Source organism: Musa acuminata, chromosome BXJ3-6, assembly GCF_036884655.1.
Source record: "Musa acuminata AAA Group cultivar baxijiao chromosome BXJ3-6, Cavendish_Baxijiao_AAA, whole genome shotgun sequence".
NCBI classification, from domain to species: domain Eukaryota; kingdom Viridiplantae; phylum Streptophyta; class Magnoliopsida; order Zingiberales; family Musaceae; genus Musa; species Musa acuminata.
The window spans coordinates 36722506-36735502 of NC_088354.1; the positions used below are offsets into that span (position 1 = coordinate 36722506).

The 12997-nt window shown below is 35.1% G+C and overlaps 2 protein-coding genes across 2 annotated transcripts; both read right to left on the reverse strand.

Annotated features, from left to right (window-relative positions):
• Positions 1–1382: 1382 nt before the first annotated feature.
• On the reverse strand, positions 1383–7903 carry LOC135639449 (probable ubiquitin-conjugating enzyme E2 16). The gene is made up of 6 exons (XM_065153204.1): positions 7747–7903; positions 7490–7593; positions 7293–7395; positions 7144–7207; positions 1808–1896; positions 1383–1720 (listed from the first exon to the last, which is right to left on the reverse strand). The coding sequence occupies exons 1-6, from the start codon at positions 7774–7776 to the stop codon at positions 1625–1627; spliced, it is 486 nt and encodes a 161-aa protein (XP_065009276.1). The 5' UTR covers positions 7777–7903; the 3' UTR covers positions 1383–1624.
• Positions 7904–9595: 1692 nt separating this feature from the next.
• LOC103989437 (protein GOS9) lies at positions 9596–10561 on the reverse strand. The gene is made up of 3 exons (XM_009408277.3): positions 10464–10561; positions 10183–10374; positions 9596–9932 (listed from the first exon to the last, which is right to left on the reverse strand). Exons 1-3 carry the CDS (start codon positions 10554–10556, stop codon positions 9693–9695), a joined length of 525 nt encoding a protein of 174 aa, XP_009406552.2. The 5' UTR covers positions 10557–10561; the 3' UTR covers positions 9596–9692.
• Positions 10562–12997: the final 2436 nt, after the last annotated feature.

Below are 12997 nucleotides of genomic sequence, written 5' to 3' on the forward strand. Positions count from 1 at the left end.
AACACTTAGCCTAATTAGTCTTTTTAGTTCGTTTCTTTCTCTCCTTCCCTCCCTAATTGACGACTAATTGTAGTCATTAGACCACCCGAGTCGTGCATCAAATCATTAAATGACTACTAATTGGGTTAACCAAATTTACTTACATTTTATGATCAAAATAAAATATTAGCAAATATCGTAATATACTATAAAAATTGTGAAAGATATTCTTTACATAGCAATAATATATATCGTAATATACTAATTGGGTAGGTTGACTTCGAAAAGCTTATCGATTGATCAAATAATAATCTAAATTTCGATTAATTGGCCAATGATGAGAAAAGGAACGACTACGTGAGTGTGGTGAGAATCCAGACGGAGGAGAGAAAATATGACGAGAGTATAAGATGGTGTTTTACTATTCACAAACCTATTTTATCTTTTTTTTTTCTCATAGCCAATTCATCGAAATTTAGATTATTATTATATGACGAGAGTATAAGATGATGTTTTACTATTCACAAGCCTACTAACGTATGCATCGTTGCTCGTCGCCAAGAGGTGTTGAGACAAGGGGAAGAAGATGTGTTGACAAGGCTCTCGTCGACACTGCTCGCCTCCCCCTCAATGTCATCCGAAGAAAAAAAAATAAAAAAGGAGGTTAACAAACAGTAAACTTTTTTTAAAAAAATTAATATTTTTAAATAATCTCTTTTCGGATGAATGTAAATACCAAAGGATAATATCGAGGGAATAACGACAAGGTTAGATAGCATTGAGCAATGTTGACGACGAGATAGCATCAAACTGTAAGCAATGAATGATATCATATCGCAATATCATATTGATGGCAACAACAAGGAGAGTCAACAACAATAGCGTCAACAATAAGAATGAAATAAGAGATTATACGAAGAAAGTAAATAAATAAAATCGATAATAATAAGGCTTGCAAATAGTAAAAAATATTTAATTATTTTTCAAAGAGTTATCAAAAGCAAGAGTTGTCAACTAGTTTCAAACCACATACAAACTCCAAAGAAGACGTACATACCCAAGTTGGAATCAGTTCTTCTAAATTCAAATAAGCAAAAGAAAAGATCTAGGAAGCCAAATAAAGAATTGAACTGAAGTATTAAGGTTACTAGTTCCTCAACAAACCTCTCTCTTAAATATCACAGTCTTATATAGTCTCCCCAGTTTACTGGCCTAAACCTTTGATTGCTAATATCGATCAATGTTAATCATTGTGGCTCAATCTTCCAACCTACTCCTCTCCAGCTTCCTATCTTTTCTCTAATTTGCTCCTAAGAAGCACAAACAAAAAATGTTAATATTATGAATTTCCATCTTCATGAAGCATCATGATCATCCAAAGAGTGAATATTTGCCGCAAGTAATTCCTTCTGAAATGGAGATTAGATTCAAACCCATTAATGCTTGATCAAAGTACTTCCTGGACAGTTCTACATATCCTTATTGGTCCACATACTAATCTCGGATTCATATTCCGATTTCATTTACAAATATATGACAGCATGTAGGTCAGAAACCCTTGATTCAAATGACCTAAGACTCCTGCACTGCAGGCAATGGAGCAATAGATCCTTCAGAAGCACCGCTGGAGAAGCACTGCCAGTCATCACACTTTATCATCATGGAACCACCATCTAGTCTCCTTTGGAGACCGACCATTTCGACAATTCTTCACGTAGTGGTCATTATCGGCCGGCCGTTGCTGCAGCCAGGAGAAAGGAAAGCTTTCGGTCACAACACCGCAAAAGAATATGTATGTGATCAGGGCTACAAACAAATGTATGCATACCTTCATGGTTGCGCTTGATAACATCGACAAAATGCTGATGCAAACAGAGCTCACGGTCATTGCTGGTGACCAAGAATCATATAGAATATCTGCCCGTGCCAACAAAAGAATCATTAAGGAGGGAAATTCTCAACGATACATGAACTGGAACATGCAAAGCCTTTCTGTCCTTTTCAACAATAGGTCTTAACCAAATCATGATAATTGGGATAATGTCCTTTCTGGTGACCAATAGGACTATTATTAGGCAAGACAACAGGCCAACAATGAGCATCTACGGGGTGCTATTTATTTAAGTGTTCCAACTTTCGCAGATATGTATAACCTCAAGTTAGTTGTTTCCTAAGTGGTGACAACATGGCTGTCCATGTGTTGGTGAGGAAGAGGCATGATTATCATACAAGGTGAACTGCAGAAAATTTCCCATTTTCCATGAAGAGGTCGAGGATTTCAACAGAAGTATAGTCAAAATCAAGGTATGCAATACCGTACCGTACCGGTGTTTCGAGGTTAGCTCAGTACGGTACGGTACCAGTGTACCGAGCGGTACACCAGGGCGTACTGAGCACTGTAGCACTACTACAGTATAATACTGTAGCACTGTAGCGGTACCGAGCAGTCCGCGTACCGGTATGCCGTCGGACCGGTACATACCGCCTGTACCGGGCAATACCATTCGGTACTGCATACCATACTCAAAATTAAGTCAGTTCTATCTAGAATGTACTATATGTAGATGAAAGTCAATAAGCATTCAAGATCTACAAATTGAATGTGATTGGAAGTAAATCTCTTCACTAAAACTGGTGTTCAAACAATTGACATAATAACAAATGGTATGAAGATGAACTCCCATAGATAGTGGAAGTACATAACAAATTAATTCATTGTTTTTTCATATAAATTGTCATATTGTTATGGACTTAGCTAGAATTGTCTAAGTCATAAGGCACCCTTATGGCAATGTTACGGACTTGCTAGAATTGCCTAAGTCATGAGGCACCCTTACGCCAATATCACGGACTTAGCTGAACTTGCCTAAGTCGTGAAGCACCCTTGCACCTATGTCTCGGACTTAGCTACGATTGCCTAAGTCATAAGGCTCCCTTGCATTATCCGTCCGCAAAAGGTTAACCTAGTTGTAACCTCACTCGGATCCCGTAGGACCTGTAAAAGAGCAAATTGATTAGTTCGAAAGCAAGTGGCGGACAAGTCCTGACATCTCATGAAGAGGACACCTTTACAAGCAATTCAACAAACACTTGGTGTGCAAGAGAGAAAGGAAAAAACAAAGACTTTAGAAGGCAAACGAACAGTCGCAAGTCCACAAACTCTTGCTCACTGAATGTCGGGCGCGATGGCAAGTTCCCATAGACTTAATGTGCGAACTTCTGAAATCCAATCAATTTCCAACACTACCCAATACCCCTATCCAGCCAAGTGCCACCTGGGGGTTTCCAGGGTGCTGAGATGGCTGACGTTTTAGCACTACTCCACAGCTTGTAGAAAACAAGTCGTGGCACGCGAAAACGAAATCATTTTGTAGCAGTTTTACTTGTCATGGTGAGCGATCACTCTACAACGCTGCGATATGTTCTCGCTTACAGTTTTCAAACAAAACACACAAAACAAGGTAAAACACACTACCAAGCATTTGTACAAGCAAACAAAAGCGACAAATGGTTCGTTGACAAATATGTTGTAGGTGTGCAATGATCGTTTGTGACAATATGGCATAACTCACTTGCTCAAGCTAAGTTATAAATGTTTCAAGTAGAAACTTTCCCAACTTTACCTTTGATATGTACTAAGTTTGTACCAATAAGTATCTACCTTTTTAAACATCCAAAGAAGCATCAATGTCACATCCTCTAAGCCTATGAAGTACGAAAAGAATGATTCAAATGATGTCAATGAATGTTGGTCATGGTGTGCTTGCTTATTAAGTCATGTACTAAATCTCACTATTGTAGATTAGCCACCAAAGCCATAGGAGCAGTGTTCTAGATTTATCATGTCAACGAGCAGAAGATAGGGTTTATCTAGAATGTGCTCAGGCGACCTACAAATGTAGTAATTAGAAGAGGTAAAACGATTATTGTTAATAGTATAAGAAAAGACCCAAGAAGACCTAAAAAGACTTTAATAAAAACTATAAATAAAGGTCTAAATACTCTTAACTTTACAGATCTCAATAGTAGCAAAAAAGTCATGTAATCAACCCCAAATAGTTGGGGCTTTACGACTTTGTTGTTGTTGTTCTTGATAAGCAAAAGAGAGGATGAAAAACTTCTGACACAATATATGAAAGTTGATGAAGAAGCAAGGTGTTCTGTAGTGGTTGTGAGTCTCATAAATTATTATGATTTGCATTAAGGCCGACGATGACACAAACATGAAGCCAGTTTGAGATTGATATCAAAATAATAGGAGAAATGGGGCATTCATAAGGATCACAAGCAATCAATGTAAATAATAGAAAAGTACATAAATGTGGTCAAACCTTGGTCCCTCTCCTATCAGCATGGTGCATCTCTATTGCTTATTAAGCCACAGAATAGCCTTATTGACCATTAATTGAATCCAAATATTGATAGACTCAGCACAGTTCAGCCTAGGATAGTTTGGTGCAGTCTCTTAACACATGTTAATCTAGCATGGTCGAGACCTGTCCAGCTTAGTACAACAATCCATCGATCAGAGGAGAACTCCTACACATTTTGTGGAGGAGAAAAGCTAAATTTTGAAAGAGAATGGACATATAAAAATTGAGGACAGGCCTTGGTACAATAGTAAGGTTGCTCCTTTGCGGACTGCGAGATCAGAGTTCGAGGCACGAAAAAACCTCTCTATATTTAGAGGGAAGGTTGCAGATATTGACTCTCCCCAGACCCCACATTGGCGGGAGCCTCGTGCATGGGTAAGCTCATTATACACTAGGTACGCCCTTTTTTCAATGGACAACTCAAAACTAATATGTGAGAACGAAAAATTATCTTCTCAATTCAATTCTAGTTAAGTTGAATGGAGCTAGTTGACCAAGCTATCTTACCAAATTTTAGTAACAAAATATTCTTTTCCTATTATTTTAGGATTGGTTTTTGTCATTAATCTCAAGCTATTTCTTTAAGTCTTTCCTTGTTTTAAATTCTACCTGGTGTACAAGGAAACTAATGAGAATTAGGTACAAGTTAGGTAATCAATATAGGATTGTAGCAGATTTGCAATGAGACAACTTATGAAATTTACAAAAGACATCCTAAACTAATTAAAATTATTCAAAAATAAATAAATAAAAAAGGTCCTGCATCCAACTGTGCTGTATAATCATCAAAAAGGAAAAAAGTAGAAAATTCTGCAGCGAGAAGGGTGGCAGCCACAGCAGGCCAGCTACTGCAAACCAGTCTGATGAAGGTTACTAACTGCAGCACAGCCTGATATGGGTCAGATGCAGCAGGACAGCCCGCAGGTCAGTTGCTAACTACAGGCTTGCTGCAGGCCACCTGCAAACCTGCAGCCTAGGAAGACTGCTGGCTGCAGGCCTTGCAGATACTGGCTCAGCAGAAGCTGCAGCCTGAGTCCAGCAACTCAGTAACCTTGATCGCAACATGAATTTGGAAATGAATTGAATTTGAATATGAATCCCATATAGAAGCAGATTCATTATCACTTCTTTTGTTAACATACTATTCCATTGATTCGTGATGCCTTTGCCAACTCATCCTACGTATCAAATTTATTGGTTTTCTTAGTTCTTCAACATACATGATTGCATTTCTTTCCCTCATATGTTTTAAGTTGTATTAATATCTATAAATGCTTATGATAATATTGACATAAATAAACGAACAAATGAACAAGATCAATGAATGATGTTATATGACATTATTCCCTGCTCAAGGCAAGCAGGTCATATGGCATAGTAGGCTAAGTAGGCTATCAATTGTTATGGCTCGGTAGGGGAATTATGGTGGTGGAACATCGTGCCATCATTTTCTGTGAGTACAATATGGATTCATCCATTTCGAGATATCATGTCTTTACTTGTGCATCAATGTTGGATGATAAGTATGTTTATGTGCTATGTGGCATACTAGATGAAGTGTGATCCATTATGATGCATGTTATATAACTTTGCATTGTTTCTAGCATATTTCATTTCATTGTGTTCATTGCATTGAACCTCATTGGTGTGTACTTTTGGATATATGAATTTCTATCCTAAAGTTCCCCACTCAACAATGTGGCGAAAATGAAATTACGACCATAAATTAACAAGACATCATGAATACACTTGATGATCCAATATCTCTAGGTAGATGTCTTTTCGGAAAATAGCTTTTATTTTTCATACCTAGATGTAGCTAGAGTTTTAACATAACCAGAATGACTTGTTCTAGTATACCCTGTTATAGACAAATATATTTGGAACATCAGACACATAAACCACAATTGAGGTCAATCTGGTAAGGTAAGACGGCAGTTCATTTATCTAGTCTTTCTTCCAAACAATTTAGGGCTCATAAGGGGAGAAGATGATATGGGAAGGCCCAAGCCCAAAATGCAAATCAATGGGAACCGTACGTGCAGAACAATCTAAAGTTGACATTTGTTTCCTATGCCATAACATAGTCTTCTGTCAAGACATTGTGACCCTGCCAAAGAATCAATACCCAACCCAATTTGAGGGATCAAGGTTGGATTACTTGACACATATCCTGCAATAAGTGCCCTAGTTCGTATAAAAATATCAAAAGATTCCTTGGCCTGAGGTACGTACACGATCCTTCCATTTATCCTACTAAATTAAGCATTGGAGGGCTTGTAAGAGGCATCTCGTGCCTTCTAAGCATCTGGTTGGTAATGCATGTTATCCTTCGGAGTTGATCAATAATCAGTTAAGTAATGAAGTCAGTTCCATCTTATCCCCAAAATAAACAATCTAGTTCCAGCTGCAACACCCAGAACTTTATTTTGCAATGTTGGGAAAACAAAAAGGAAACGTGTTAAGCATCAAAAGTGAAACCATAAGAGTATCCACAAAAAAAAAATGATGTTCCTCTATAAAGATCCTTATGCGATGCAAGAGATAGAAGATGTAACACAAACACATTTAATTAAAGAAATTTTCAGTCAGAAACTTGTAACCAAAATGAAGAAAGCAAATAACAAACCTAGATGTTCAGCACAAAAATGAAAAGTGCCCATTCAAGAAAAGAACCCTGGTGACAATATGAAGCATTGCTAAGCTTAAAAATTTTATATTCCAATATAATAATAGATTAATTTTACGTAAGATGAAAATCCTCGTTAGCATCAGCTGAGATCAGGATTACCTAAACAGATATGCCCGTTGCTATAGATGTGCGGATGAAGAGGCGCAGGATGAAGAAATATGACCTGATCAAAACCCAATAATTATAAACTTAGTTCTAATGAACCGAAAAAAGTAACCTTTATCAAGAACATCTCAACCATCCATCACCTGCGGGGCTTCCATGGGGTAATGCTCCGGAAAATCGACCTGAAGCTGGTAGGTCTCGTTCGCATACAACGTACCCGGCGCCCCAGCCACTTCAATGACCCATCTTTAAACCAAAAAAAAAAAGGTAATTAGAGAAAATAGGTTCCATCAAACGAAGGATGGAATATGACATGGGAAAACAAGGCCCAAGACGGAACCTTTGGAGGTTATCAGTAGCCTTATGCTTGAAGCCGGCCGGGGGGTTGACCTGCCACTCCGCCAGCTCCTTCTGGAGCCTGTTGCATGCGATCTTGCTCAAGGACTGCAAGACGATCGACCGAATGAGGTGAGTTCCGGCAATATCGGAAGACGGAAATAAAGCGCAGGGGGAACTGGGAAGAGAGGAGGAGGAACGGAGATCGGAAGGGGATTACGAAGAGAATTCGGGAGGAGAAGGAGAAGGAAGAAGACGAACCTTGCGCGAAGGAGCGGAGGAGCTGGTCATGCTTCGGCGGCAGCGGCGGGGAAAGACACAGAAGAGAGGAGAAAAAGGCCGACTTTTTGTCCTTCGACTCAAGTGTTCCTCGTTTTGTCCATCCGTTGCTTGTTTCACAAGTTTACAACACTCACTCAGACCAACTCGATGCAGTATAAATTATGAATCTGATTGGTCGATTTATGGGGTTTTGGGGAAAAAAATCCCAAATTTTAGGGTAACATTTCCATTTCTATATTTTTCAAAAAGAGTTTATTTCCTTTACAGAAAGATTAAAAAAAAATTCTTAAAAGAGGTTTCTGTCCAAATCCAATTTGAAGTAAATTAGGGTTCAGTATTTGTTTTTTAATATAGAGTTACAATATTCTTAGTCTAAAGTATTTTTGTAATAAAGTTATAATGTTTTTTATTTATAATATTTTTAAATAAAATTATAGTCTTCTAAACCAAAAAAATATTATAATTTTTACAAAAAAAATATTTAGACCTAAATTTAAGACAAAGTGAGATATTAAAACTTTTATCATGGTTTATTTTAAAACATGTTAATTTTCATTCAAAATCATTCAAATTATCAATCAAATTGATATATATTGTTACTGAAAATTTAATTAATCAAAATTAAGTGACAATGTATATGTTTTTATTAGAAATATAATATTTTACTGCAAATATGTTTTATAATATCTTTTTTTTAATAAATAAAATACATATTATAATATTTTTTAAAAAAAATATAGGCATAAATTTATGGTTACGTCAAAAAAAACAAAGACTTAACACAATAAATCAAAATATTCTTAATTTTTATTTAAAATTACTTTTAAAAAAATTAAATAAAATATTTTTATGAGTATTTGAATTAATTAAGATTTATTTGTAGTGTTTTTAAATAGGATAATAGCTAATGGTTCGTTTGAACTAAAAATATTGTTAGCCCCCTACGAAAACAGTATGACCGGTTTGGTTTAACACCGAACCGGTTTACCAAGTTCGGCCTGTCATAGAAAACTCAAAACGTGAGACTTGCATGTCCATCGAATTCATCATAGAACAACTAAGAGAGAAACATATCCTCCAATCATCGTGTGACGAAGAAGAAGGTGGAGTAGAGAGAGAATAAAGACCAATGGGTTGGCTTGTTGAAGACGCAACAACGGTGACATAGAACAATACGAGATTAAGTGGTGATAAGATTAATCACTACTCATTATTTGGTGATGTGTGCACGCTGAAAAAAATGATGAAATTGAATTTCTAACATTTTAATTATAGTTTATTCCTCCTGTAATTAGTGTTTCTATACTTTTTAAAAATTATATTAATTTTTTTTTATATTTATACATATAAAAAAATTAATCTCTTTTTTCTCACATTATCGATTCTACAAATAAAAATATAAATTTAATACTTCGATATATATATATATATATATATATATATATATATATATATATATATATATATATATATATAAACATAAAATATTAGATGTAAAATCCATAATTTATTTTTTCGGTTTGTATCGATATATTGATCAATTATCGATACGATACGTATCAAGCTATACCAAGTATATCGACATATGATATATGGGATCATACATACTGATTTCTTATCGGATTGATACGTACTACTCGTATTGAGTGATACATCATGGTACGATGAATCTTGATAAAATATTTCACATATATATAATAGAATTTTATGTTGCAATCATTATATATTTAATATTGAATGTTAGAAATTCAATGTAATTTTAATATATTGTTGGATTTTGATGAAAATGTCAAGTGAAACCATACCGATTAATAAGGTGTTTTCCAACTTTAACATCACAAAATGACATCCTTTATTAATTGGAGTATCCAACAAACATCCAAACTCCATGAAGATGATTCGGAGACGTACCACATACGGTACGATTAATTAGGCTTCAAGTAGATCCCGAGCGCATTAAGATACTTCTCTGCATTTCCAAAGAAGCCGATGATCCTACCCTCGGCGACAGGAACGGAGAAAGCGACCCCACCACCCTGTCCGAATGGACCGTGTGTCTTCCTCAGATTAGTGACAAAGGTGAGTTGGGATACGCATCGAGTTCCACCGAAGTCTTTGACATGGCCTGAGATACATTTGATGTATTCTCTCTCCCGGAGTTGAAACTGCAAGATGAAAAGAGTGGGTTAAAGAGTCAGATAATCAAAATATTTATCATAAGGAACGAGTTCCTATCATATATCTACTTCTTTCGATTGTGTCCGGTGTTGAATGTAATTTGATCTTCTTGCATAAGAGAAGAAGAGATGTTAAGAGTAATATATTTTTACTAATAGCTTGAACTTTCCTTTCTTCTCGTGTTCCTCTTTTATTTCACGTCTTCTGGAGAGAGAGAGAGAGAGAGAGCAGGGGTGCCTGGTGGGGTTTGCCGCCGGAGCCTCCGTGCCGGCGCGTTTCGTTGTGCGTGCCGTCAACGACGTACTGAACCTTAATGGAGTCGACGATCAACCCAGCATAAATCTGCACCCTTGTGATGCGGGAAGCAGGTCCCATGTCCCAGTGAGCGCCTTTGTTCCCTCCCCATGATCCCACCTTGATCACTCCTGCCTGCATCCATCACAAACACACACAAACCATGTCAACTCCTCTCCTGGGAAAACATTAATCCATCTCTCTCTCTCTTGTATCTTTCTCACCATTGGCAAGCTCGGTAGGAAGCTCTTCTTACAGCGCACTCTCAGAGAGAGATGAGATAGGGTATTTATAGAAGAAATTACCCCGGCATGCATGCTGAATTAAGAACAGATGAAATTGATTAGGTACCTCAAATGTCATTTATATTGACTTCCACATATCCATGCATCTACGTCGGATTCCGACGGCTCAACACACAAGCTGTCTCTCTCTCTCTCTCTGTCTTTCTCTCTCTTTTTCCGTATGGTCAACACTGAGGAAGCTTCCTTCAGTAGGTGATGGCTTAGCCAAAAGCTTTTGGAGACATTATCTCTGCATATGACGGGATATGTGGTCAACACACTCTCGAGTCATCAGTGCATAGCGACAATTCTTCTCGTCCTTTTTCTCCTCTATTTATTGCATATGACGGGAGCATGTCCTCTTGAAAGATCGCATATCCCGCTATGAGTTTGAAAGACAATGACACTTGCAATAAGTGATGATGATGATGATGGCAATAGGTTAATTGTATCTAAATTCTACCATAAGTCAAAAGTTATATGGGAAGAATGAAAGTATGTATGGTCGAGTGTGAGTAACTCTAGGATTACTAGTCGCATAGGAAGCTAATTGAACCACTTGTTTCTAGACCATTTGAAATTGAGCTAATTTAATGAAACCTCATCCTCATCCTTCACCTCCACCCCCTCTCCCTCATCTTCCTTCACCTCCTCATCCCTTGTCTCATTCCTCCTCCTTCTCATTCACCTTCTACCTTTCCTCCTCATTCTTCCCCTCCACCCTCTACCCATTTATCTTTGCTTTCTTCTCTTTTGCCTTTCCCCTATCTCATCCTCATCCATCTTCGCCTCCTCCCCCTCTCGTGTCTCTTCTACTATGATAAAATTCTAAAAATAAAAAAATATTAATCATCTTAAAATCATATCATAGTGATTTAGTAAAAGTTTGAATTGGTTTAGCACAAGTTAATTTAGTTACACTTGAAATCAAACTAAGTTACACTCGGTTACGAGTTATTCAAAAAAATCTCTAATTTTAATAATTATTTATCTAAATTATTTTTTTAAAAAAATAATATTAATACCATTATAATCATTTTTTTAGTAATTTTGTGAAAGTTTGAGTTGGCTTAGTGGAAGTTGACTAAGTTATTCTCGAAATTGAACTATGTTACAACTCAATCAAAGTAATAGTTCAATAAATCACAAAATTGATAATTAAATTATTATGAAAATTTTATAAAATAAAAAATATAAATCATCTTAGTTTAATTTGAGGATATTATGATAATTAATTATCAAAATTAAAAAAAAAATTGAATAGGTTTTGTGATCGAGTGTAATTTAGTTCAATTTCGAGTGTAATTGGATTAACTTTCACTAAAACAACCCAAATTTATGTAAAATAACTAGGACATGATTATAAGATGGTTAATATCATTTTTCTATTTTTAAAAATTTTATGATAAATAATCATCAATTTTAAAATTTTTTGAATTAATTTTTTATCGAATGTAACTTTTTCGATTTCGAGTGTAACTTGGTTAATTTCTACTTTACCAATCTAAACTTTCATAGAACCACAAGGATATTATTCTAAGATTATTATTATTAATTTTATGATAATTAATTATCAAATTTTGATATTTTTTGAAATTAGTACTCTCATCGATTGTAACTTAGTTCAATTTTGAGTGTAAATTAGTCTAACTTCTATTAAACTAATTCAAGCTTTTATGGAATCATAAGGATATGATTTTAATATATTTTTATAATAAAAAATTTAGAAAATCATTATCAAAATTGAGGAATTTTTTTTGGTGTGATTAGGGGAGAAGTGGAGGAGAGAGAAGAGAGATGGGTGTGATTTGGGAAATGTTCGGCCTCCGCGTATCATATTTGATATGAGACTTTTACCTATTTATTTTTTAAAAATTTAAAAAATATTATAGGGTGATATTATTATTAAAACTGTGCTATAGACTTTATGATAATCATAATTCTCATAAAAATTGAATTTAAATTAGATATATTATTTATTAAATTGAGCAACCTTTCCATATTCAAATATTCAAGAACTATTGAATGACAAAAAAATTATAGAATTAAGATGATCATGATTAAGGTAAAAAAAGGTTTATTTTATGAATTTATTTAATTGAGCAAGCACTAGCTAATATTAAATCTCTCATATTTTCATCAAAATAATTGAATTGTCTTGAAAAAATGATAAAAGATTATATGGATCAACATACTCATGGTTACCACAAAATTTTGTTCTAAATGAGACTTAATAAATTTAGTAAATTGAGCAAGTAATGGCTAACCAATATTAATTCATTGTATTAACATCAAATTAGTTGAGTTGTGTTAAAAGAGTGACTAATTTATAGAATTTATGGTTATAAATAATATGTTAATTATTATATTTTTTTTTATGAACTCAATAAATTTTTATTTGAGAAAATTAAAATTATTTAATGCCTTCTCTTGTCACAGTAAAGATGAGTAATAAATTAATATGATTTAATAAC